The 24,783-nt window shown below is 58.5% G+C and overlaps 2 protein-coding genes across 5 annotated transcripts; one reads left to right on the forward strand and one right to left on the reverse strand.

Annotated features, from left to right (window-relative positions):
* Positions 1–597: 597 nt before the first annotated feature.
* On the forward strand, positions 598–11,584 carry CTSW (cathepsin W). 2 transcript variants are annotated; one of them, XM_030568657.1, is made up of 11 exons: positions 601–746; positions 1,445–1,511; positions 1,980–2,093; positions 7,057–7,190; positions 7,442–7,541; positions 8,552–8,632; positions 9,155–9,271; positions 9,734–9,798; positions 9,919–10,009; positions 10,143–10,201; positions 11,204–11,584. In XM_030568657.1, exons 1-11 carry the CDS (start codon positions 651–653, stop codon positions 11,315–11,317), a joined length of 1,038 nt encoding a protein of 345 aa, XP_030424517.1. In that variant the 5' UTR covers positions 601–650; the 3' UTR covers positions 11,318–11,584. The 2 variants fall into 2 exon arrangements, with proteins under 2 accessions (XP_030424515.1, XP_030424517.1); XM_030568655.1 differs by lacking the exon at positions 11,204–11,584 and having other exon boundaries at positions 598–746; positions 10,143–10,487.
* An 89-nt stretch (positions 11,585–11,673) lies between these two features.
* BBS1 (Bardet-Biedl syndrome 1) lies at positions 11,674–23,907 on the reverse strand. 3 transcript variants are annotated; one of them, XM_030568637.1, is made up of 17 exons: positions 23,501–23,902; positions 22,961–23,037; positions 20,987–21,021; positions 20,392–20,664; positions 20,118–20,164; positions 19,702–19,740; positions 18,496–18,568; positions 18,098–18,229; positions 17,834–17,940; positions 17,207–17,327; positions 16,735–16,893; positions 16,389–16,458; positions 15,859–16,017; positions 14,086–14,219; positions 12,585–12,665; positions 12,365–12,451; positions 11,674–12,155 (listed from the first exon to the last, which is right to left on the reverse strand). In XM_030568637.1, exons 1-17 carry the CDS (start codon positions 23,530–23,532, stop codon positions 12,069–12,071), a joined length of 1,713 nt encoding a protein of 570 aa, XP_030424497.1. In that variant the 5' UTR covers positions 23,533–23,902; the 3' UTR covers positions 11,674–12,068. The 3 variants fall into 3 exon arrangements, with proteins under 3 accessions (XP_030424497.1, XP_030424496.1, XP_030424498.1); XM_030568636.1 differs by having other exon boundaries at positions 12,531–12,665; positions 23,501–23,896; XM_030568638.1 differs by lacking the exon at positions 12,585–12,665 and having other exon boundaries at positions 23,501–23,907.
* Positions 23,908–24,783: the final 876 nt, after the last annotated feature.

A 24,783-nucleotide genomic window follows, 5' to 3' on the forward strand; every position in this document is an offset into this window, starting at 1 on the left:
AAGGTCCATCCAGCCCAGTATCCTGTCTGCCGCCAGTGGCCAAGAGGGGCACTTTCCCCTCACAGTCAGTGCTGGCCCTAGCCCTACTGCAGCCCCAAGGGGTGCTGAGCTGCCTCACCTCTCCAGTGCAGCGTTACCTGGAGGTCATGACTGTTCCTTTCCCCTGGACTCGGTGCAGACCCAGGCATCCAGGCCAGATTCCAGCATGGCCAGGCCAGACCCGGACGGAGGTTCACTGTGCTGTGGCTTCCAGAAGCGTCTTTGCTCCTGAGGTCCCTGGAGTCTGGGGGACTGTTACTTTCCATGGGGGGAGGGGGAGAGGGTGGTCACCAGGGGCTGGTGCGTCTCGCTAAATGTTGTAGAGCAGATGAGTGACGGGGATTTATGGAACAATGCCCCATTGCCCCAAATCTGTCCCCCTCCCGTGGTGCAGACCCTGAGGGCACAGGAGCAGGTTTGAGGCTGCTTGGATGTCTGAAGTCCAAACCCCACACCTCGGATTCCCTCCCTCCCCCCACATCTGCTCCCCATCCCCGGATCTCACACCTGCAGTTCCTCTGCTCTGTGGTTTCCGTCACTCTTCTGCCTGCCTCTGCACATATAACGCCCCCCCCACAGGATGCCTGGGCAGGCACTGAGCAGCTACTGCCATGGGGCCTGAAGTCCTGCGTCCCTGCCTCCTGCTGCTGTGGATCTGGGTCTGTGCCCTCCCAGCTGGCTCTGTCCTGCCCTCTGAAATCAGCAAGGTAAGGGATGGAGGATGCACCTGGAGGGAGCAGTTTTGGGGTGGAGAGGGCCTGAATGCCAGAGAAGAACAGAGAAGACACCAAATGTCTCTGCCAAGAGCCACTAGCTACTGTGCTGAGACCCAGTGTCTTGGTGCATGTGTGGAGAATCCGGGGTCGGGGATTGGAACCAGCACCTGTGAGAGGGGAAGGTCATGTAGCCAGTCCCCACCACCATAGGGCAGCCTGTGCCTCACGCTCCCACACCCCTGACACTTAAACTGCGCACAGACACTACCGCCCACGCACCCAGACGGGCATGTCCCCCCCATCAGTCCCAGACAGCAGGCTCCACCCTACATCCCAAAGCTGGAATAGCTGAGGGCTGAGGATTGAGGGCCATGAGCAGAGCTGTGAGGGGGCGCAGAGCCCAGGGTTGGGCTAACGAGGCTGTGAGTGTGGATTGGGGGGCACCAGAAGGGCTGTGGGTGGGGGAGTCCAGTGGTAGGATAGCAGGGGGCTGTGGGTGCCGATTGGGGGGCACCAGGGCTGTGGGCAGGGGGATCCCTAGGCAGGAGTAGCAGGGGGCTGTGGGTGAGGATGGGGGGGCGCACTAGCAGGGCTGTGGGTAGCTGGGGGCTGGGAGTGGGGCTTGAGGCAGGGGCACTGGCTGCTGGGACGCCCCTTCGCTCCCCACCATCCTGCCTTGTCCATTTCAGGCTGAAATGACTCGAATGTTCAAGGATTTTATGATTCAGTTCAACAGAACCTACAGGAGCCCTGCAGGTGACAGACTGGAGGGAGGGGGCTGTTGGTGTGGAGGGCAGGCAGCTCTCCCTGGGGGCTGTTACCAGGGGGAGAACGTGGGGGTGGCAGGGAATGGATGGGGCTGAGGAGGGGGTGGACAGACCAGACCGACCCCCTTCTCCCCGCCTCTGTGACCAGCCACCTCTGAGCCCGACCTGCCCGCTGCTGGTCGAGTCACCTTCCCTGGGACCCGCATGCTCCCCTCCCTCTAGGTCCCAGGGTGAGGTGCGGGGGGGCTCCGCTGCTGTTTCGCTCTTTCTGTCACTGGTGGTTTCACACCCAGACCCCAGGGCTCGGCTCTGTAGCTGGCAACGGAAAGAGGCGTGGGGAGGGTGGAAAATCCCCGCCCCAATTTGTGCTGGGGGATGGGGTGGGCAGGGTGTCTGATGCCACTGGCTGGGGGTGTCGTGCCCCCTCAGTGCCCGTGATCCCCCCATCTCCCTCCAGAGCAGCGCAGACGCTTCGGGATCTTCACGCGGAGCCTGCTCACGGCGCGGTGGCTGCAGGAGACGGAGCTGGGCACAGGGCAGTATGGGGTGACCCGCTTCAGTGACTGGACAGGTGGGGAGTGACCCCCAACGCCCAGCAACTTTGAGCGCCGCATCCCTCTCCCCTGCAACTCTGCATCCCTCCCTTCCCCTACCGCTCTGCACCCCCTCCCGTGCACCCCTTCCTTCCCCTTCCCCCACTGCCCTGCGCCCCTCCCATGCAACCCCCTTCCCGTCCCCACTGCCCTGCACCCCTCCAGTGCAACCCCCTTCTCCTGCCCCCACCACTCTGCACTCCCTCCAGTGCACCCCTCCTTTCCTGGCCCCCACCACTCTGCACCCCTTCCATGCATCCCCTCCAATGCACCTATCCTTTCCCACCCCCACTGCTCTGCACCCTTCCCTTCCCCTTCACCCACTCCTCTGCATTCCCTCCTGTGCACCCCTCCTTCCCAGCCCCCACCACTCTTCAACCCCCTACCCACCCTGCATCCCTCCCATGCACCCTCTCTGCCCCCCCATTCTGCCCTCCCTTCCCCTGCCACCTCCTTCCCTGCCCCACAGCTCTGAACCCCTCTCTTCTCCACCCACTGCTCTGCACCCCTTTCCCTGCCGACTGCTCTGCACGCTACTTCACCCACCCCCACCACTCTGTGCCCCTCCCATGCACCTTCTCCCTTCCCCACCCCCACCACTATGCACTTCCTTCCCCTGCCCCCAACTGTCACGGAGTCCCCGTGCGATGCTCTGGAACTGCTCCCCACAAAGCCAGTCGGGACTTTGGGGAGCCTCCTCTCCCTTGGAGCAGACTATCTTTAGGGCAGGAAGCTCACACATAGCATTCAGCATGTGCCCCTCCGTGTGCTTCCCACAGTGAGTCCACCGAGTCGGGGTGCTGGGGAAGCCAAAGGGTCCTGCACCCCCACCTTGCAGTCAGATGTGACTCTCAGCCAGCCAGTAAAACAGAGGTTTATTTAGATGATAGGAACACAGTCCAGCACAGGTCTTGCCAGTACAGACAACAAGACCCCCCATTAGTTAGGTCCATCTAGGGCCCCAGGCAGGCCACAGCCCTGCTGGGAGGCCCGAGCCTCCTTGGGGCTCCTCTCCATTTTCCAGCCAGCTACCAAGAACTACCAACCCCCCCCATCCTGCCCCTCCTCTCTGGGCTTTGTCTCTTTCCCCGGCCAAGAGGTCACCTGATCTCTCTGTCTCCAACACCTTTAGCATCCCCTTGCAGGGGGGGAAGGCCTAGCCATTAGTTGCTAGGCGACAGAGGGTCAGCCAGAGTTGAGGCCCCCCCACAGTATTCAGAGGGACCATTAAAACCAGTCCCACTTCGTCACACCTCTCCCCCCTTCGAGACCGAACTGAGCAGGGTCACTTCAGCCAGTGACCTGGGGAAGTTTGAATCTACCCACGTTCCCAGGGATGCCCCAGCCTCCTCCCCCTTCTGGGGGAAGAGTTACACCAGGCCCTTCCAGTTTCCTGCCCCTCTTTAGGTCAGGGTTGCTCAATGGCACCCGTAGTCTGCAGGTGGGAAGGCTTATGTGGCCCATGTCCTTTCCCCACCCCAATACCCCTGGGGTTCAAGCTGGGCTGGGGTCTTCTCCCAGCGTTCCAGGCTAGGGGGCTGTGATTCGGGCTCTCTTGGTTCAGAGACCCCCTTTTGACCCTGGCCCCGCTCTGGAAAGGCTCCTCTGTGCTGGGCAAGGGTTCTACAGCCATTTTCCCCTTGTCCCGGGCCTTCCTCACCCTGTGGCAGGGGTCACAGGATTGGCAGTACTGCCGAACATTAGTAAAGACTCCAGGCCAGTAAAAGTTCGGTAGCAGCCTCTGCTGGGTACGCCAGGCTCCCTGGTGCCCTGAGAGGGGGATGTCATGGGCCCAGCACAGCAGCTGGCGGTGATACTTCCGGGATACCACCAGCTGCCTCCTGATCCCCCCCAACTCCATTTGCCCCAGGGGAGCCCATTCTCAGTACAGGAACCCCTTCTCCCACAGGAACCTTTTCTGGCAACCTCCCCCTATGGTCTGTACCACATTGAGGTCAGCCAGGTCCCTTATCTTCCACAAGGAGGGATCTTTCTGCAACTCGGCCTGAAACTCTCAGCACTGGGGCAGCGATGGACACCTGCTCTCTCTCACCGTCTGAAGCTGCAGTCTCCTTGAGCTGTGTTTCTGGGCGTTCCCTCCCCACCAGGGCAGGGTTCTGCTCCTCGGGCAAGGTACCCTTCTCGAGGTCAGGGCGCAGTGTCCCGTGCAGGCTTGGGCTATGGGTCACGACCAGGGCACCTTGGAAGTTGCTTGGCCAGTTCTGCATGCCCCCCATTAACACCTCAGTGGGTAAATGGGGGTGCACCCCCATTTTCTTGGGGCCCTCCTTGTCCCACCATTTCAAGTGTATTCTTGCCATGGGCACCTTGCATGGGGTTCCACCCACCCCTGTCAGGGTCAGATAGGTGTTGGGCATCACCTGATCTGGAGCTACCACCTCGGGACGGGCTGGCGTTACCTCAGCAGCCGTGTCCCAGTATCCATAGACTTTCCTTCCATCCACCGCCAAGGCACTCGTTTCGCAGGGACAGCCCTGCGCCCACCCTGTAAATGGAAAACCTGATGTCCGGAGCATCCAGCTCTGCAGAGGAGGTGGCTTGGGGCCCTCCTCCCTCCTGAACAGTTGATAAGCTGCCAGCACCCCTTTCCTGGGAAGCCTGCTCCTGGTCCAGTTGGGCTGCTACCCTGTTAACCCTCTGTGGGTCCAGTTTGCTTGGTCTGTACCTGAGCCTGGGGCACTGGGTCTGTATGTGGCCTCTTTGGCCACAGTGATAGCAGCCCATGTCCCATTGATCCCCCCGAACTGGTCGGTTGGCCCTGACGCCAGATATTCCCCTTAGGAGGGGGTTCTCCACGTTTTCCTTATGGGAGGTCCCAGGATCACACTCTTTCTGCATCATGGCGGGCCTGTTTCTTTGGGACTCCTCCCTGCCACCCCTGACCGGCTCTTCACAAACTCATCGGCCAGCCGCCCTGCATGTCGCGGGTTCTCTGGCTTTTGGTCCCTCAACCACAGCCTCAGGTCGGATGGGCACCGCTCATACAGTTGCTCCAGTACCAGCAGTTTAACCAGGTCCCCCTTCGTCTGGGCCCCATTGGCCCACTTGCCAGCTAGTTGCAGATATGAGTCCTCAGGGGTTTTATCCTGACCCCGGAACCTTTCCCGGTACATCTCAGGAGTCAGCCCAAACTCGCGCAGCAGGGCCTTTTTGAATAGTTCGTAGTCCCCTTTTTCCGCCTCTTCCAGTTAGCCGTACAATGCCACAGCTTTGGGGTCCAGTAAGGGAGTCAGATCCCGGAGCCTGTCCGCAGGATCTACCTGGTGCAGCTCGCAGACCGTCTCAAAGGCATCCAGGATGTCATCCATGTCCTTCCCCTCCTTACGCTGGGCCAGGATGCACTTATCAAAGCTCGGCGCAGACCTGGTCCCCCCCATACTCACTGCAGCCGAGTGCCCGCTGCCCCTCAGCCTCGCCAGTTCCAGCTCATGATGACGCAGTCTCTCTTTCTCCTCCCAGTCATGTTCCCTCTGTCTCTCACGATCCTCCAGCTCTCTGAGTTTTAGCTCTTTCTCCCATTCCAGCCGCTTCCACTCCACAGATGCCCAGCATTGCTGGGACGATCCCCTGCTGGCTGGCGAGCTTCGCCTCTGCTGGCCAGGGGTGTCACTGTGCCCTCGGTATTCACTGGGCTCCTCCCCGCCCTTCCCCTAGGCATAGGAAAGCCCTCAGCCGCCCGGCTGACCACTCCCAGCTGGGACAGACACTGGTGCCTGTGCTGCATCTGCCAGGCTGCTTCCCTCAGAGACAGGGATCAGTTCATTCAAGCAGTCTCCCTCCTCCAGCTGGGCAATCAGCTGGTCTTTGGTGATCCTCCCTCTGCGCAGCCCCCTCTGCTTGCACAGCTCCACCAGGTCGCACTTAAGCTGCTTGGCATACATCTTCCTGCTGACCACTCACAGGCCTGGGTGCTCACTGCTCCCCACGGTTTCCAGGGAGACCCCGAGTGTGCCAGTCCTTCTTGAGGTCACCACCTCTCTGCCAGGGTCGAGCTGCAGACTCCTCCACCCCTGGGACCGCTCGCTGTAATCCCCCAGGAGACCCTGTTACTGCAAAGTCCTTCTCACTAATCACACACTCCCAGGGGTTAATCACCCCTAAAATCGTCCCTTCGTTTTACTGTTCCCCAGTCACTTACTGCAGGAAGCTCCGTCCACAGAGTGCAGTAGATCCCACCACTGCTACCAGTTGTCACGGAGTCCCTGGGCGATGCTCTGGAACTGCTCCCCACAAAGCCAGTCAGGACTTTGGGGAGCCTCCTCTCCCTTGGAGCAGACTATCTTTAGGGCAGGAAGCTCACACGTAGCATTCAGCATGTGCCCCTCTGTGTGCTTCCCACAGTGAGTCCACCGAGTCGGGGTGCTGGGGAAGCCAAAGGGTCCTGCACCCCCACCTTGCAGTCAGATGTGACTCTCAGCCAGCCAGTAAAACAGAGGTTTATTTAGATGACAGGAACACAGTCCACAACAGGTCTTGCCAGTACAGACAACAAGACCCCCCATTAGTTAGCTCCATCTGGGGCCCCAGGGAGGCCACAGCCCCGCTGCTCCCCTCCATTTTCCAGCCAGGTTCCAAAAACTACCAAAACCCCCCTCCTGCCCCTCCTCTCTGGGCTGTGTCTCTTTCCCAGGCCAGAAGGTCACCTGATCTCCGTCTCCAACACCTTTAGCATCCCCTTGCAGGGGGGAAGGACCTGGCCATTAGTTGCTGGGCGACAGAGGGTCGGCCAGAGCTGAGGCCCCCCCACAGTATTCAGAGGGACCATTAAAACCAGTCCCACTTCGTCACACCAACCACTTCGCCCCCTTCTTTCCCCACCCCCACTGCTCTGCACTCCCTCCCTTCCCTGCCCCCACTACTCTGCACCCCTCACTCACCCCTCCAGTACTCCCTCAGTGCCATCTCCCTCTGGTTCCCCAGATGAGGAGTTCCAGGGGATGGTCCGGAGCTCCCCACCCCCCACCATGCACCAGGCCCCCCGGCTCCCAAGGAAGAAGCTACCCCCGTCCTGTGACTGGAGAAAGGCGGGAGCCGTGACCGCTGTGAAGGACCAGGTAGTTGTGGGAGCGATGGGTTGGGAACCCCCCCAGATGGGCAGTTAGTTGGGGTGGGACAGGGGGAGGCATGGGGCAGCTCAGTAACTACAAAATCTTTCCAATCCCCCCTCCCCACTGCTAATCCCAGCCAGTGCCCCCTCCCTCAGTGGGGCATTGGGGTCAGCGCTGAGGCTGGGGAGAGCGCCCCCTCCTGCCCTGCAGCACAGTGCCCCCTAGCACCACGCTGGGCCTCACTCCTGTCTCCACAGGGCAAAAAGTGCAACTCCTGCTGGGCCTTCGCTGCCATCGCCAACATCGAGTCCCTCTGGAACATCCACTTCCACCAGCCCCGGAACCTCTCGGTGCAAGGTAGGGGCTGGGGGGAGCCCTGCCCCCTGGACTGGAACAGGGTGGGGCACCCCAGCGCTGCCCTGCTGTGTGCAGCAGCCCCACAGGCTGGGGTGAATGAGGCACAGATGAGGGGGTGCCTGGGGCTTTTCTAAGCTCTGTCCCCTTCCCAGCTAAGGGGGCGGGGGGGAGAGGGAGAGAGTAAAGTATCCCCTTCACTTCCGGTCCCAAACAAGACATTACACAAAGTAAAACTATTTCCCCCTGCTTATTCCCCTCCCCACCCCCCAGTTCCTAACATCATCTTGTCAATTGCTGGAAATAGGCCATTTTCATTACCACTACAAACAGTTCTTTTTCTCTCCTGCTGATAATAGCTCACCTTAACTGATCACTCCCCTTACAGTGTGTATGGTAACACCCATTGTTTCATGTCCTCTGTGTATATATAGATCTTCCTACGGTATTTTCCACTGAATGCATCCGATGAAGTGGGCTGTAGCCCACAAAAGCTTATGCTCAGATAAATTTGTTAGTCTCTAAGGTACCACAAATACTCCTGTTCTTTTTGTCCCAAACTGGGAGTTTGTAACCCTTGACCGGCCTGGGAGCAGGCTGGGTGTGTGGGGCATACGGGACCCTGTTTCCGTGCATGGGGGTTCACATATTTGCACCCCATTAGCACTCACTGAGGTGGGGGGACAGTTCCACCACCGACTTGCCTCCTGGTAGGCTAGGATCCTATCACCAACCTCTCCCACCACCAGTCTACTATCAGCTGAGCCCTGCCTGTGGAACTCTCCCCCACCAGATGTTAAAGGAGGGGGTGGCAGGTGCTGAGTCTCTTCATCCAGGAGTGGGTTGATCACCCCGCGGTGGGAGCCACTGTGGGACATCTCGTCTGTTGGATGAGCCAGTGCCCACTGGTGTCTTTCCTGGTCAGTGTGTGCCACCCAGCAGGAGCAGGATCCCAGGGTGTGACTGGGGAGAGAGGGAGCTGGCTTGGTGCTCACTCACTTCTTCCCTTGCAGAGGTGTTGGACTGCAGCTGGTGCGGAGCGGGGTGCAAAGGGGGCTACGTGTGGGATGCTTTCACTACGATGCTACAAAGGCGTATGTAGGCACTGGAGGGACGTGGGGAAAACAAAGCCCCCTCAGCCCCTAGGACTGTCCCCTATTCACCCCTCACAACTGTTTACTGTGAGAATACTTTAGTGCATGAAGACTCACTCTGACTCATACTGCCCCCCACATCGTGCCAGGCACTGCACAGATCCCGACCCAGATTGGGGCCCGTCACCACAGGTGCTGCACAGACCCCTTGACTGAGATTTGGGCCCCCAGCCCAGTCTGCAGCTCCCATCACCGGATTCTGCGCAGTCCCTGAGATTGGGGTCCCCATCACACCAAGTGCTGCATGGACCCTGACCCAGACAGGGAGCAATCTTCTCAATACTGTATACAAAAAGGAGACCCCTCTTCACTCCTAGACCCTGCTCTGGGCACACTCTGTGACAGGTTGAATTTGTGGGGAGAGGGTTTACTCTGACCCTTGAGTCCAGAATGGGGGAAGGATGGAGCACGGACTGAGGTGCTCTGGGCCCATCCCAGACTTTCACATACACTCACTCCCAGGTGGTCTGACCAGCGAGGATGCCTACCCCTACACAGGGAGACAGGAAACATGCCGCAACCTCAATGAGCCGGCAGCCTATATCCAGGGCTTCCAGACACTACCTGGAGATGAGGAGGGTGAGCCCTGGGGGCAGAGGGGATGGGGTGGGGCCAGTGGGGAGTGGGCCATCCAGGGGGGAGTGGTGGGGGCAAAGGGAGCAAGTGAGAGCCAGTAGAACAGAATTAGGGGGTGACAAAGAGGGCTGGGGGAGAGAGGGGGGAAGCAGGGCCAGGGTGGGGGCAGAGCTGGGATCAAGATCTGGTCAGTTTCCATGCAGCTGTGCATGGGCAGGAGGGTGCAAGGAGTGATGTGTAAAACCACCAAGGGGCTGGTTACTTTCATGCTTCCCCCTGGGAGAGCTCTGAGCAGCAGAAGGGGAATGTGAGGGGTGCAGGGGGCCCAGAGGACACAGGGAGCGGCAAGGGCCAACGTAGCCAGTGTGTGGGGACAGCAGCAGGCTGGTAGGGCCAGTCCTGGGTCAGGGGTGTTTGTTCCTCGGTCCTCCTCCTCACCCAGCACATTTGGGTTTCCTCTTGTAGAAATAGCTGCACACATCGCAACCAAGGGCCCAATCACAGTTACCCTGAACTCAGCTGCCATGAAGGTACGTGCCTCCCAATTAGCAATGCGGGAGGAGCCCTCTGGCTACTCAGCCCATCCCATGATGACCCACCCACTAAGCCCCCCCCCCACTCACTTTCTGCTCTATTTTGTGCCTCTGCAGCATTATAAAAAGGGCATCTCCCAGCCCTTGGTGAAGAGCTGCAGTCCAGACCATGTGGATCATGTTGTCCTGCTGGTTGGTTATGGGCACGGTGAGTGGGGATGAGCGGTGCTAGGGCTTGGATTTGGGTGAGATGGGGTTAAATGAGCTGGGGGTTTGGTAGGGGGCTCAGCTGCCAGAAGCACTAAGAGGACTGTGCCTTTCTCTTCACCAACTCATTACAGCAGAGAAAAGGCGGTACTGGATCATCAAGAACTCCTGGGGGGAAGGCTGGGGAGAGAAGGTGAGTGGGGAGTGTATGGGGCTGCCCCATGGCAGTGCTGGCTGTGTGGGTGTGGGCTTGTTTTGTCTGAAGGAGGCAGCCTGGGATCCTAGAGACAACCTCTGGGTGGGGTGCAGGGACTGTTTATACAGGGATTCCCCCTGCCTAATGCTAAGGCACACCACTGCTGGGGTGAGGTGTGGGCTTTTATTATACTAGGGGTGGCCAACCTGAGTCTGAGCAGGAGCCAGAATTTATCAGTGTACATTGCCAAAGAGTGACAGTAATATCAGCAGCCCCCAGTCAGCTTCCCCTCCACCCCATTCCCAGTGCCTCCCACCCACTGGCAGCCCCAACGCTCAGCGCCTCCCCGCACCTCCTGATTAGCTGTTTTGTGGCACGCAGGAGGCTCTGGGGATGAGGGGAGGAGTGAGGGCACTGCAGGTTGAGGGCAGGAGTGGAAAGGGGTGGAGTAGGGGCAGGGCCTATGGCAGAGCCAGGGGTTGAGCAGTGAGCACCCCCCCCCTCCAGCACATTGGAAAGTTGGGGCCTGTAGCTCCAGCCCCGGAGTCGGTGCCTATACAAGGAGCCGCATATTAACTTCTGCAGAGCTGCATGTGGCTCCGGAGCCCCAGGTTGGCCACCCCTGTATTATACATTCCCTGGCCAGGTTCAGACCCCATTCCAGTTTGACACAAAGGCGGAGTGAGGGTACGTCTACACTTAAACTGCTACCATGAAGCAGCTGCACCGCCACCTCCACCAATGGCAGGGGTTCTCCTGTCTCTGAAGTTCATCCACCTCCCTGAGAGGCAGGATCTGGGCTGACGGAAGAATTCTTCCATCCATCTAGCGCAGGCTACTGTGGGGCCAGGTCAGCACTGCTACGTCTCCCAGGGTGTGTGGACTTTTACACCCCCGAGGGATAGAGCTATGGCAATGTCAGTTCCCAGTATAGAGCAGCCCTGGATGAGGAAAGGCTGGCCAGTACCATCTGTCCCTAACACCGTGTCCCCTCGGCAGGGCTATTACCGTCTCTATCGTGGTAGGAACGCCTGTGGCATCACCATGTTCCCTATAACAGCCACTGTCACCCGTGTTGGGGCCCCGGGCCATGAAGTCCACTGCCCTACCTGAAGGGGGTGTCGCTGCTGCAGAGAGCCTGCAGACTCCCCGCCAAGAGCCCTGCCACCACCAAGACAGAAATAACTGGGGCCCCGGGCCTTCGTTGTGTGATGGGGCAATGAATTTGATACTCAGACTGCAATAGCGCCAGCCCCAGAGGTACCCAGAGCTGGGCTCGCCCCTTCCAGCAACACTGCCTCCATGTGAATGCTCCTTCCCTTTGCTGCAGCAGCGAAACGGGGCCGTGAAACTGCCATTAAACTGCTTTTATGTGCTGTGTGTGGCCCCTTTGATTGGGGGAGGTTGTTTAATTGTTAACCTGAGTGTACCTCCCCCGCGCTACGCACTCCACACACCAGCACGCTCAGTACAGTAACGGTGCTGGCTTTATTGGGATGCTATAATCACAGCTCAGGGGGTTTCCAGCTGCTGTCCCCAGGGCCATGGATGGGGGGGAGAAACACCTCTTCCCCCAGCAGCTCTTGATACCAAACCGGGCATAAGTCCTCCCCGCACCCCCTCTGATGGAAGGAGCTGGCCTGATCCCAGACAATGCCGCTGAGTCTGCACCCAAGGATGAGGGTGGGGACAGCAGCCTTGACACCCCCCTGTACATGGTCCCAAGTCAGCAGTGTGCACCCTGGGGGCAGCTGGTGGTTCACTGCACAGCAGGGGGCCTCAGCTCCCAGTCCTGACTCTGATCCAGTGAGGGCTCCTATGGGATCTACTGCAGCTCTGGTCTCTATCGCCCCCCAGAGGCGGTTCAGGCAGCAGCCAGGCCCTCACTCACTGGCATGTTGATATGGGCAGTCAGCAAGGGAATGCTCTGGCCTTCCCGCAGTACAAACACCTGTAAGAGGGAAGACAGAGAGCCCAGCGCTGAGATGCAGCCACCTCTGGGGTGGGGCGCAGGGACTCTTTATACATGGATACCTCCCTTGGCACTGATATGCAGCCACCTCTGGGTCCTACCTCTACCCACTCACCCACACCAGGAGGGAGGTGGGAACATTTTAAAGGATCAGGCTTCTCTCTGGGGTGCAATGTCCCTGTACAAACCTTGATGACATCCGAGATCCCCTTGTCGCTCAGACACTCCACAAAGGTTTCAATGGGATAGTTCAGTCCCGGGATCAGCATGGGGGCCTGCAGGGAGAGAAAGCTGAGTCAGTGAGAGTGCAAGGGTCTGTAGGGGTGGTCAGAGGTGTTTGGGGTGTGGGGGTACCTTGAAGAAGGCTCTCTTCATGGCATAGAGGCTCTGGTCATAGAGGAAGCTCACCAGCAGGTTGATGGAGGGGCGCCCAGCTGATGTGTTCTGAATGTGGAGGGTCAATTTGAAGGTGGGGCCGATGCCCTGGACCTGGGGAAGGGGGTGCAGGGTAGATCCTGAGCACAGGTTCAGTGCAAAGGGGAGAGGAGTCCTTAATCTCACAGCCAATCTAGCCAGCCTGGGGTTTGAGGGGGGGGGGGGAGTTTCTCCATCACAGGAGCCACAAGAAGGGACCCCTGGAAATCTGAAGAGATGATTGAATCCCAAATATCTCCCCCTCCGTTCCTGAGTTCAGCCCAGATCTGCTCACTGAACTAGACACATCCTCTCTGGCTTGGAAGCCTCCAAGCAATGGAGAGTTCCCTGCCCCCTGTTGTTCAAAGGGCAAATCCCTCTCCCTGTTAAACGCTGGCAGTGGCTGACAGTGGCTCCTGGCTCTTGTTCAGACTTTGTCTTCGACCTTCGTGAACCCCCTGCTCCCACAAATCCCCTCACCATGCAGAGAGACTGGGACAAGCCCCCTCAGGACCTCTCAGAGGAACTCTTCCACTAGGGCTCCCTGAGGCCCAGGGTTTCCATTGTTCATGGGGCTCCTCGCTGACCCCTCCCCAGTGGGTCAGTATCCTTGTGGAAGAGCAGCCCCCCAGGTGCATGCAACATCCTATAATGGCCTCACAGGCGCTGCCTGCTCTGCTCCCAGCACCTCAGCCCTGTGCAGCAGAGAAATCAGATGCTTCTCTCCCACCAGTGACCCTGCCAAAGCAGGCAGCTTAGTCTAGTGGTTAGACCACGTGCTTCAAGCCTAGAGCCCTGCGGCGGGAGTGGGATCCCAGAGGGTCCCCCTGACATAACAGCAGGAGCGGCAGAAAAATTCAAGAAACAATGCAGGAGTAGAATTTAAAAAATAGTCTTTCCACATTGCAAACCACAAGAATGCCCCGGCCAGCAGGTACCACTCTCTGGCCGTCCAGCACTCCAGCTCTGAAGGCAGCAGAAGCGCAGAACTATGGGTGACAATGGGAAATCTCCCTGCCTGTGCCTGGGGATGGCTTCCTGTCCCCTTTGCATGATGATGCAGGGGCTTTCCAGCCATTTGCAGGGAGGGTTAGAGGTTTCTAATTCCTGTGTGTGGGAAAGGGAAGATGCAGCTGAGAGGGTCAGGGGGTTCCCATCCCATTGCACGGGGGTACATGGAGTGGATGGGTGCTGGTGGGGAGACATTTGCTGAAAGCAGCACATTCAGACATTGCTGGGGTAATTTCAGAGCCCTGCAGTGGGACTGGGATCCCATGGGTCCTGCTGCCATAACAGCAGGAGCAGGATACAAAAATCTGCCCAGCCCTACACCCACTAGACCCATTCCCCTCCTAGAGCTGTGGAGAACCCAAGAGTCCTGGCTCCCTGCCTCTGCCTGCGCAATCTTGAATTTTCTCACCCCGTCTCCTACCTCCCTCCAAATGCCCCATACTCTTCTCATTCCAAGGGTCTGATGTCCCCATGAGCCACTCACCACTGCATTCATCTTAAGGGGCTCCTGCAGTGTGGATGTGACGGGCGCCAGGCTGGACTCCAGCGCCTTGACATAGGCCCGGGCTGCCATGAGCCGCAGCCGGTACAGGTCCATCTGGAACACACGGTGCATGGCTGGCGAGGGGTGAAGGGACAGCGAGGACAGAGTCAGCCTGGGGCCAGCAGCCAGACAACACGGGGGATCTCTACCAATCACAACGGATTTTGGCTTTATGCCTCATCTGCAGCACAGGGCCCTTTAGTGTGGCATCGCAGCACCAGGATCAGCACTGAAGCCCTGCACTGCTCCCTGGAGCACTGGGGCACACTGATTGTGAGAAGAGAGTGTTCCCCACTGAATCCCCACCCTGCTCCCTGCAGCACGGCGCCCCCTGGGGCATTGGGGCAGCACTGACTGTGAGAACTGAATGCCCCCCACTGAATCCCCACCCTGCTCCCTGCAGCACGGCGCCCCCTGGGGCATTGGGGCAGCACTGACTGTGAGAACTGAATGCCCCTCACTGAGCCCTCACCCTGTTCCCTGCAGCACAGCGCCCCCTGGGGCATTGGGGCAGCACTGACTGTGAGAACTGAATGCCCCCCACTGAATCCCCACCCTGCTCCCTGCAGCACAGTGCCCCCTGGGGCATTGGGGCAGCACTGACTGTGAGAACTGAATGCCCCTCACTGAATCCCCACCCTGCTCCCTGCAGCACGGCGCCCCCTGGGGCATTGGGGCAGCACTGACTGTGAGAACTGAATGCCCCTCACTGAGCCCTCACCCTGTTCCCTGCAGCACAGCGCCCCCTGGGGCATTGGGGCAGCACTGACTGTGAGAACTGAATGCCCCCCACTGAATCCCCACCCTGCTCCCTGCAGCACAGCGCCCCCTGGGGCATTGGGGGAGCACTGACTGTGAGAACTGAATGCCCCCCACTGAATCCCCACCCTGCTCCCTGCAGCACGGCGCGCCCTGGGGCATTGGGGGAGCACTGACTGTGAGAACTGAATGCCCCCCACTGAATCCCCACCCTGCTCCCTGCAGCACGGCGCCCCCTGGGGCATTGGGGCAGCACTGACTGTGAGAACTGAATGCCCCTCACTGAGCCCTCACCCTGCTCCCTGCAGCACGGCGCCCCCTGGGGCATTGGGGCAGCACTGACTGTGAGAACTGAATGCCCCTCACTGAGCCCTCACCCTGTTCCCTGCAGCACGGCGCCCCCTGGGGCATTGGGGCAGCACTGACTGTGAGAACTGAATGCCCCTCACTAAGCCCTCACCCTGTTCCCTGCAGCACAGCACCCCCTGGGGCGTTAGGCCAACATTGACTGCAAGACGAGAGTGCCCCCCATTCAGCTGCCACCCTGCTCCCTGCAGCACAGCGCCCCCTCGGGCAATGAGACAGTACTGACTGTGAGAAGAGAGTTTCCCCCACTGAGTCCTCATCCTGCTCCCTAGAGCACAGCACCCCCAGTGGCTGGCCAGTGCATTTGCACTGACATGCTGAGTTGGTAAGTAAATCCCAGTCCAGTGGCTTCTCTCTTTCCCATGGTTGATGCTTAGAGTGGGACTGGTGGCTCAATGGCTGGGTGTATGGGCAGAGACCCATGGCTGGGGGGGGGGGGGGGCATGGGAAATGGTGGGAGATGCCCCATCTCACCTCTCAGCCCCAATCTCTACTCCCACTCCTCATTCCCCTACACCTCCAGTTGCTCCATCCTCAATCTGCCCCAAGCAGTCCTCCTCCTCAACCCACCATTCCTGCCCTACTCACCCACGGCATTCTCACGCTCCCGCAGCGTCTGGTCCACGTACAGCCTGGTCTTCTTGGGCACGCTGAGTCGGATACTCTGGGCCACGGGAGGGCCCAGCGACGTATCCTTCTCCTCAAACACGGCTGTGCGCTTCAGGATCTTGATGATCAGCCCCCCACCTGGGGGATGGGACCACCAGGAGAGAGTACAAATGGGCACAAAGGTCCTGAATCCCTTCTCCCTGGATCAGACCTGTGGGCCCATCTCCCACAGTGTACTGTCTCCAATAGTGGCTGGTCTCCTTAATGCCCCTTGCTGCACTGCACTGTCCCACAGGAGATGAATTCCTTCTTGACCCACCAGCTGAAGTCCAGCTGATGCCTAGATGTCTGAGGGTAGAATTTCTAACCTAGGGTCAGGGTGTCCTTACAGATGGGGCTGGGCAGGGAGAGCACACAGCCGGCAGCATCCGCTTCAGGGTGCATTCAGCATTGCACAGAAGCAATTGCATGGAACTAAAGGGTACCCACCCGGCATGCCCCTTGCCTACCTTTAGTCGTCATAATCAGGGTGTTGTCCTCACGCCCATAACGGCCAAAGCAAATGCTGGTGACCACGTCCTGTGGCAGAATGAGGGGGGGGAGTAATGGGGCATCAGGCAGCTCAGCCAGTGCCCTGGCTCCCCCATAACCACCAGACCCACAATCCCGACTCCTAGCCTCCTCACTCTAACCCGCTAGACCCCACTCCCTTCTCAGAACCAGGGAAAGAACTCAAGAGGCCTGGCTCTCAGCCCCCTGCTCTAACCCATGAGACCCTACTCTCCTCCCAGAGCTGGGATAGAACCCAGGAATCCTGCATTAACCCTGGCACTGGTTTGCTTGGTGGGGAGTTACCTGGGTGCGGATGACGTCCACAAGGTTTTTGTCCCGGTACATGTGCACCACCTGGTTGGCCAGACCTACCATCACGGCCTGGAAGCCGCGTGATTTCTGGTCTAGGAGGCTCATGGTCATCAGTGGGGCTGGCAGATAGACTGTCCACAGCTTCTTCCCCTGTAAGAGAAAGAGATCTGGCACTCAGATGTAGCCATCTCTGGGGTGAGGTGCAAGGCTGTTTATCTGCCTTTGAGGTGGGGCAGGGGGACTATTTATACAAGGATCTGTTGTGTGGCATCCCTGTGACACTGGCCCCCTTAGCAGACCAGACCTAGAATGGAGCCATGGAGAACTCTTGCTGGTCCCCCCAGGGAGAGGCGCTTTGGTAACAGGTGGTGTAGGGAGCAGATCTGGGGGCACATAGGTTCCAAGACCTGCCCTGCTGCCCCAGCCCCAGTGCCCCGTAGCGTGTGCCCTCACCCACTCCCACCTTCTGTGTATAGCCTTGCAGGGTTTCATCAGAGCAGCCGGCCACGATATTCTTGTGTACGCGCACCAGCCCCACGGGCTGGGCACTCAGCTTGATGCAGTACTTGGGCCGCTTGGACTCCCTGGAGTGGGAAGGGAGGGCAGACAGGTCAGTGCCAGCCCCCTATAGTGCTTGCTGCCCAGCTCCCTCCTCGCACCCTGCCTTGTGGGCTCCCATCACCCTCCCCCACCCCCTGTGCCCAGGGAATGGACACAGACAGGCCTCACCTGTAGGAATGTTACAGCAAGAACAAACCTTCAGGCACTGGGGCCTGGGCTGAGCCCTTGCATGGAGGGAATCACCCCTATGGGAGAGTGCTACAAAGAGGTGCATTATGGGCAACTGGCACATGTTGGGCCACATATGGGTATCTGCTGGGCAGTGGGGCAGCAGAGAGGCAGAGTATTGGAATGGGCCCATAGGTCTGATCGGAGAGGCAAGGGAATACCAAGCTGGAAAGGACCATAGGTCTGATCAAGGGCGGGAGGGGGAGACATACCCGGTTCCTTATCTTATATTCCTCAGCACTCCCCTGCCTTCCCCTTTGCCCCATTCCAGCCCCAGGCATCCCTCACGGCTGGCTGTCACCTGCGCAGGATGTAGATGCTCCCGTCCCGGCAGGCCACCGTGACCCGGTACTCCACATCAAACTGCCCCATCACGTCCAGGAAGGCTGGTACGCTCGGCAACGTCATCTGCAACAGCAAATGGAGAGCTGGGGCAGCCCCACGCCCATGGGAACAAGCTATATATGAGCAGGGGTCCCTCGCCTGGTGCTGAGATGCAGCCACCTCTGGAGTGAGATGCAGGGACTGTATATACAGCGACCCCCTCACCCAGCACCCCACTCACCTTGGCCAGGATAGTGAAGGCCTCAGGGTCCAGGATGAGGACATCAGCGCTCTCCGTCCCGATCACCAGGCAGCTTACTGCATCTTCATCCGCCATGTTCTTCTTCAGCGTGCTCATGCAGGTGATGACAGTCTGGACAGGGAGATGGGCACAAGAGGAGCATGGACCTCCCCCTTCCCCAGTCCCCCTCTCTATCCAGGGAGGGCAGTGCCAGTCTCCCCAGGGCATGCTGGGAAGTAAGGGTACCTGCATGGCCCTGCTGGGACCCACTAGACATCGGTGAGGAACTGGCAATGCTAGAATACCCCCTTTTTCTAACCCCCATCACACCAAATCCCCTACTCTGGGAGAGTCCACAGGGGAGTTTCCCCCAGACCCAGGGCAGGGCAGGGACCCACCTGGCGCTTGATCGGTTGCCCCTTATGTAGGTTCACAAAATTCTCCATTTCTGGTACATCTTGGGCCAGGAACCTGGGGGTAGGGAAGACAGAGAAGGGGACTGTGGGATAGTGACACAGCCTACTCTGGCCCACAGTGTCCCCCTACCCCTTAGAACAGGAGCTCTGCTGCTGAGAGCCTTTCAAGCTTTGGAAAAATGTCCTCGCTCCCAGGCTATGCTCCCCACACCACCTGCCTCTCCGACTACCGAGATCCCTCCCCGATCCTCACCCCCGAGCTTGTGCTCCCCACACGACCTGCCTCCCCCACTGCCAAGATCCCTTCCTGACCCCCACCTCCCCGGCTTGTGTTCCCACACCACCTGCCTCCCCCACTGCTGAGATCCCTCCCCAATCCTCCCCCAGCTTGTGCTCCCCACACCACCCGCCTCCCCCACTGCCAACATCCCTCCCCGATACCCAGCCCCTAGTCTTGTGCTCCCCGCACGACCTGCCTCCTCCGCTGCTGAGATCTCTCCCTGATCCCCACCCCACGAGCTTGTGCTCTCCACACCACCCGCCTCCCCCACTGCTAAGATCCCTTCCTGATCCCCCCCAGCTTGTGCTCCCCACACCACCCGCCTCCCCAACTGCCAACATCCCTCCCTGATACCCAGCCCGCAGTCTTGTGCTCCCCACACTACCTGCCTCCTCCGCTGCTAAGATCTCTCCCTGATCCCCACCCCCCGGCTTGTGCTCTTCACACCACCTGCCTCCCCTACTGCCGAGATCCCTCCCCGACCCTCACCTCCCCGACTGTGCTCCCCACACCACCCACCTCCCCCACTGCTGAGATCCCTCCCCAACCCCCACCCCCACAAGCTTGTGCTTCCCACACTGCCCGCCTCCTCCACTGCTGAGATCCCTCCCTGATCCCCACCCCTTGGCTTGTGCTCCTCACACCTTCTGTCCCCCCGCTGCCAACATCCCTCCCTGATCCCCAACCCCCAGCCTGTGCTCCCTACACCATCTGCCTTCCCCACTGCCAGGATCCATCCCCTTCACACACACTCCCTTGGCCACCAGCCTCAATCTCCCTGCTCCAATCCCCTAAAAAAGCCAAGTTCCTAGAGCTCCCAGCCCACACTTTTGGTGCTATCCAGGAAATCGCTGGAGAGCGAGGTGCTCATGCCACTCCTTGCCCTGAGTGGTACCATATGGCCTTACCTCACTGATCGTACTGACAGGGGGATCTCCGCCTTCTCCCTGACACACACCAGGAGAGGAAGATGTTGAACAAAGAGGAAGACATTGGACAGAAACTCAGTACAATACAGTCACCTTCATAGACCCTGCCATCCACAACCCAGAACAGAACCCAGGAGCCCTGATTTCCCTCCCCCTCTACTGTAACTACTAGATCCCACTCCCCTCCCAGAGCTGGGGATAGAACCCGAGAGTCCTGGCTCTCAGCATGTCCAGCTCTACCCTCAAGGATCTCCCCCAGAGTCCACACCCAGGGATCGAATGTTAAATGCCTCTGGCATTAGCTCCCAGCCCTTGCTAAGCCAAGGACCAGGATAGAGTTTCAGGGATGTGTGTGGTGATGTGACAGTCCATGGAGGGAGGGAAGAGCCACTCACCGGATCCCCTCCAGCATTTCCTTCAGAGTCAGGGGGTCGATCATGTCCTGGAACGAGATGCAGATGGAGAGAGATGGGAAGGCACATGACTATAAGCTGGGAATAGAAGCCAGGAGTCCTGGCTCCAAGCCCCTCCATTTTAATCACTAGACCCCACTCCTAGAGGTGGGTCTGATGTGGAGTGCCAGGGAGGGGTGGGCCCATTGGTTTGAGATAGGAGGCAGGGGTGTGGACAGGTACCCTGGGCTGGCCATGCCACTCCACACCTGCTCACCTCTTTGGCCTGCTCCCAGACATCCTGCTCCAGGGGGTTGGCATCCAGAGGGGGCAGGGTGAATTTGAAGTAGGGCCGCAGGTTCTTGTAGACATAGACGAATGGGCCGGAGGCCACAGCCACGGCAGGCGTGCGTGGCTCATTCTGGTCCATCAGGAAGGTGGAGACGGCAGATGGCAGGTCCAACAAGGTGCTCTCACTGGCCAGCCCCGTGCCCCGGTACACCTTCAGCTTCATGGTGTGCCCAGCCATGCCCAGGTCACCCACCACCAGCTGGGGGGTAGACAGAGACAGAAGGGCAGTGCTGGGGGGTCCTCACCTCCCACCCCAAGGCAGCTTCCACCTGCTGGGCTGGGCACAGGCACCCTCACTCCCTTCTGCCCAGAGGTACAACCGGCCCAGAATGCTCACTCCCACCCTGAGACAACCCCTACCCTGAACAACCCCCTGCCCTCACCCCACCCCAAGATACACACACCACATCCAGATGCTGTTTGCCTCTGGCGGATTAGCCAAAGCCAGGGTGGAATGTAGGGGATATCAGGCCCAAGGGGCTGATCTGGGGGCGGGATGGGACCAGGCCAGCCTTCCTCACCTTGTACTCTCCATCACCATGCAGGTCAGCCAGGGCTGGAATACAAGAGAGATGTGGAGTGAGCATCCCTGACAAACTCCCCCCACACTAAGCAGGTCCAGCCATGCCCGGTATTTGTATGAGAGACCAGAAGGACGCTCTCCCCTCCCAGTAAATGCTGACGACAGGGCTCCAGCATGGTGTCAGGGGTCACTGTACTGCAGTACGTGTGTGTGTGTGTGGGGGGGATTAGTAGGAGGCATTCTCTCCTCGCAGATGCGCTGGCTCATTCCATACCATCTGAGGAGGCTTGTGCTCCAGAGCCATGTAATAATTTGAAGGACTTTGAGATGAAAGCAGCTCTGGAAACATGGAGTGTAAGAGTGTGACTGGGAGTCACCACTCGTGGGTTCTATCCCCAACTCTGGGAGTGGAGTGGGGACTAGTGGTTAGAGCAGAGGGGCTGGGAGCCAGGACTCCTGGGTTCTATCCCCAGCTCTGTAAGGCAGACTAACTAATCACTATGCTCAGTAACCACAGGGCTGTGTCTATCACTGCTGTGCGTCCAGTTCCCCTCTGAGATGCTCTCAGCAGGGTCTCATAAAAGTCCATAGTGGCATGAAAGGTTGGGGGAGATGCCCTAGGGGAAACCCCTGTAATGGGTGGTCCCCCACAGGTCCTAGCTAGCATGAGCCCAGCAGTATTAGTCATTATCCCTAGCAGCACAGCTCCCATCTAGCTCCCCCTCCCAGGGACGTTAGTGGTGCACATGATGAAGGCAAGGTGCCATAGAAGGGATTAGAGAGACAAGGAATTGGACCAACTTCTGTTAGTGAGAGAGACAAGTTTTCAAGCTACACAGAGCTTTTCCTCAGGTGTGGAGAAAGTACTCTGAAAGACTCTCTCTCTCTCTCACTGGCAGAAGTTGGTCCAATAAAAAATATTCCCTCCCCCACCTTGTCTCGCTAATATCCCAGGACTGACACAGCTACAACTACACTGCAGACGACAATTAGAAGGGATTACAGAGGGCCCTGGAATCTGGGGCTGCTTGCTACGCACTGCAGTTAGTTATTTAATGGTGATCCGAGGCAGGCTGGGAACTAAGCTTCTAACCTCAGCTTTGGGAGGGGAGGGGGGTCCAGGAGGTTAGAGCTGGGGCCTAGGACTCCTGGGTTTATCCCCAGTTCTAGGAGGAGATAATGAACACAGTTATAAAGTTTTCTTCCCAGCACTATCAGGAATGCAATAGCTGCTTTCTAGTGGGTTCTCCTTGGAGGACCTAGAGATGTGGAGCTAGGGTTCTGTCACTGAAGGGCGGGAGGGAGAACACCTTCCTGCCAACCAGGCATCAGGCCTCATAGTTAAATAAGAGTCAGACTGTCCCCTTCATTGCCTTTCCCTGCGTTTTTAAGTTCCACGTCCTGTTTGCTGTGGCTGTGCATCTCACACACTCACCTTGAGAGACAGGAGACTATGGAGAGAACAAGAGCTCCCATCCCCGTGACTGTTAACAAAAGTGGGTGGGTGGGAGGGTTAATTTCGTATTCCCAGGGTTGGGATGCCATGGCTCTGTACACAACTATGCTTTGCCATACGCCAGCACCACATGTGCTTAAGTGGTCTTGAGAAGAGCTTCCTTTGCGAGGTACCTCACTAAGTTATTGATGGAGAATGTGGGGGGCAGATAAGGGAAGGAACTTATCTAAGCACCTACAGAGACAACACAGCAAGGGCAGGAACAGAACTGGATTCTCAGCACCCCACTGCCCACACATCATAACCACTGGAATAGAAACAAAAAGTCCTGATTACCAGCCCCCCTTCAATCTAACCACTAGCCCTCACTCACTTCGCAGAGCCAGAACTCCTGGCCCTTTCCCCCCCTCCCTCCTCGCCTCTAACCACTCAATGGGCCTCACCCAGGAGAATCCCACTAGACCATTCCCCAGCTCTCTCAGCTCAGGGCACTTTTTGGGAGGATCCTGGACTTACCGATGCATGAGGAGAAGGTGTAGAGATTGGCCATGGGGTCGTAATGGGCATCCAGCCATTTGGAGTTGGCTTCATTACTGGAGAGGGACATGGACAGGGTGGGGACACAAAGAGACAGGTAGACAGAGCAACAGTGAGAAACTGGGATATATTTCAATCAATCAACACATGGAACAGAAATTCCAGCTGTCCCAGACCTGCCCCATCTGCTCTAACCACTAGACCCCACTCCCCTTCTAGAGCTGGGATAGAACCCAGGAGTCCTGGCTCCCAGCCCTTCCCCTACTCTAACCACTGGACCCCACTCCCCTCCTAGAGCTGGGATAGAACCCAGGAGTCCTGGCTCCCAGCCCTTCCCCTACTCTAACCACTGGACCCCACTCCCCTCCTAGAGCTGGGATAGAACCCAGGAGTCCTGGCTCCTGGCTCCCAGCCCCTCCCCCCGCTGGGAAGAGGATCCCAGTCATTGCCACCCCCAGTTAACCAGTCCCAGGAAAGAGGGGTTTAGGAATCACTAACACCGCCCCTCCACCCACACACCTCTCGCTGCCGCAGGAGGAGGCGGCCGCCATGTCTTTCTACAGGACTGGCAGGATCCGTTGCTACGGCAACCCAATGGCTGTGGACGGGAGAAACGAGAAAACAGTCCCCTAGCCAGATACGGTGTCGCGCTCAAAAGGGTCCTTCCGGGGGAGACTAAGCCTAGCAACTCAGGGTTCCGGATGGGTGAGGACTGTCTCCACTCCGCCTCCCACCCCCACTGAATCTGGGGCGCGCGGCGCCAGGGGATGGAAGCAAAGCAGCTCCTGCAAGGGAGAAGTCACTCCAAGAACCTGACTTCCTCCTGGATCCAGCCTCCAAGGGAGATGGTTCCCCTAGGAGCCCTGCTGGGACCCCCAGTACAGGCACCAGTACCAGTGTCCACAGGAGGGGAAAGACCCTGTATCCCATACCCCTGCACCAGCCAGTCCCACCCAAGCTCTGGGCCCACATCAGAGCCAGCAGCACCTTCCCCTGCCCTCTAAGCCAGCTGGGCCACTCTCCTTTGAAAATGAGAGACTGAAATGCACTGGTTTGGGTCCTGGAGATCCAGGCTGAGCTGAGTCCCCGGCCCAGATGCTTCATATGGTTCTGCAGGAAGATCACCCCCTGTGACATGATAGGAAAGGGAATGAACAGGGGGATTCAGAGATTCCATGGCCAAAACAGATGACCTCACCCATTCAGCCCAACCCCTCCAGCACACACTGGCTGTATCATTTCTCCCAGTTGCTGGATTCAAGTAAGATGGCTCATTAAAGGCTCCAAGCGATGGTGAATCCCTCCTCGGGGAAGCCCTTCGAATGGCTGTGGAAATTGCATATGAGGTCAAGGTTAAATTGGTCTAAATTCAACTTCCAGCCGTTGGGTCTTGCTACGTCTTTGCAGCTGTGGTGAAATGTCTCCACTACCTGCTCTCTTTTCCAAGTGCAAGTACCTGCACCCAGCGATCAAGTCAGCTCTCACCCTTCGCTTTGATCAGCTGAATAGACTGAACCCAGCATGCAACCCTGGCTCATTTTTGTGGCCCTCCTTTGAACGTTCCACACCATGCTGGAAGTGTGTACGCCCGAACCGGACGCAGCACTCGAGCAGCAGTCACACTGGGGGCACAAGCAAGCCCATTCCCTGCTACCCGCTATCCCGACTCATACACCCAAGGGTCACGTTAGCCCTTTTGGCCACAGGGCTGCACTGAGAGCTCATATTGAGGCAATTATTTTTTATGCCAGCTACATCCTTTTCTGAGTCACTGCCTGAACCTGCACTGTTGGCTCCCAGAC

The sequence above is a fragment of the Gopherus evgoodei genome, chromosome 7 (genome assembly GCF_007399415.2).
Source record: "Gopherus evgoodei ecotype Sinaloan lineage chromosome 7, rGopEvg1_v1.p, whole genome shotgun sequence".
NCBI lineage: Eukaryota > Metazoa > Chordata > Testudines > Testudinidae > Gopherus > Gopherus evgoodei.

Bases quoted from the DNA above. Each gene is read 5' to 3' on its own strand.
- CTSW (XM_030568655.1), top strand. From the start codon at position 651: ATGGGGCCTGAAGTCCTGCGTCCCTGCCTCCTGCTGCTGTGGATCTGG. The intron at 2,094-7,056 runs GTGGGGAGTGAC...CTGGTTCCCCAG, and splicing joins CCGCTTCAGTGACTGGACAG to ATGAGGAGTTCCAGGGGATG. The intron at 9,799-9,918 runs GTACGTGCCTCC...GTGCCTCTGCAG, and splicing joins TGAACTCAGCTGCCATGAAG to CATTATAAAAAGGGCATCTC.
- BBS1 (XM_030568636.1), bottom strand. From the start codon at position 23,532: ATGGCGGCCGCCTCCTCCTGCGGCAGCGAGAG. The intron at 21,022-22,960 runs GTAAGTCCAGGA...CTTGTATTCCAG, and splicing joins CACCTTCTCCTCATGCATCG to CCCTGGCTGACCTGCATGGT. The intron at 17,328-17,833 runs GTGACAGCCAGC...TTCCCACTCCAG, and splicing joins AGCATCTACATCCTGCGCAG to GGAGTCCAAGCGGCCCAAGT.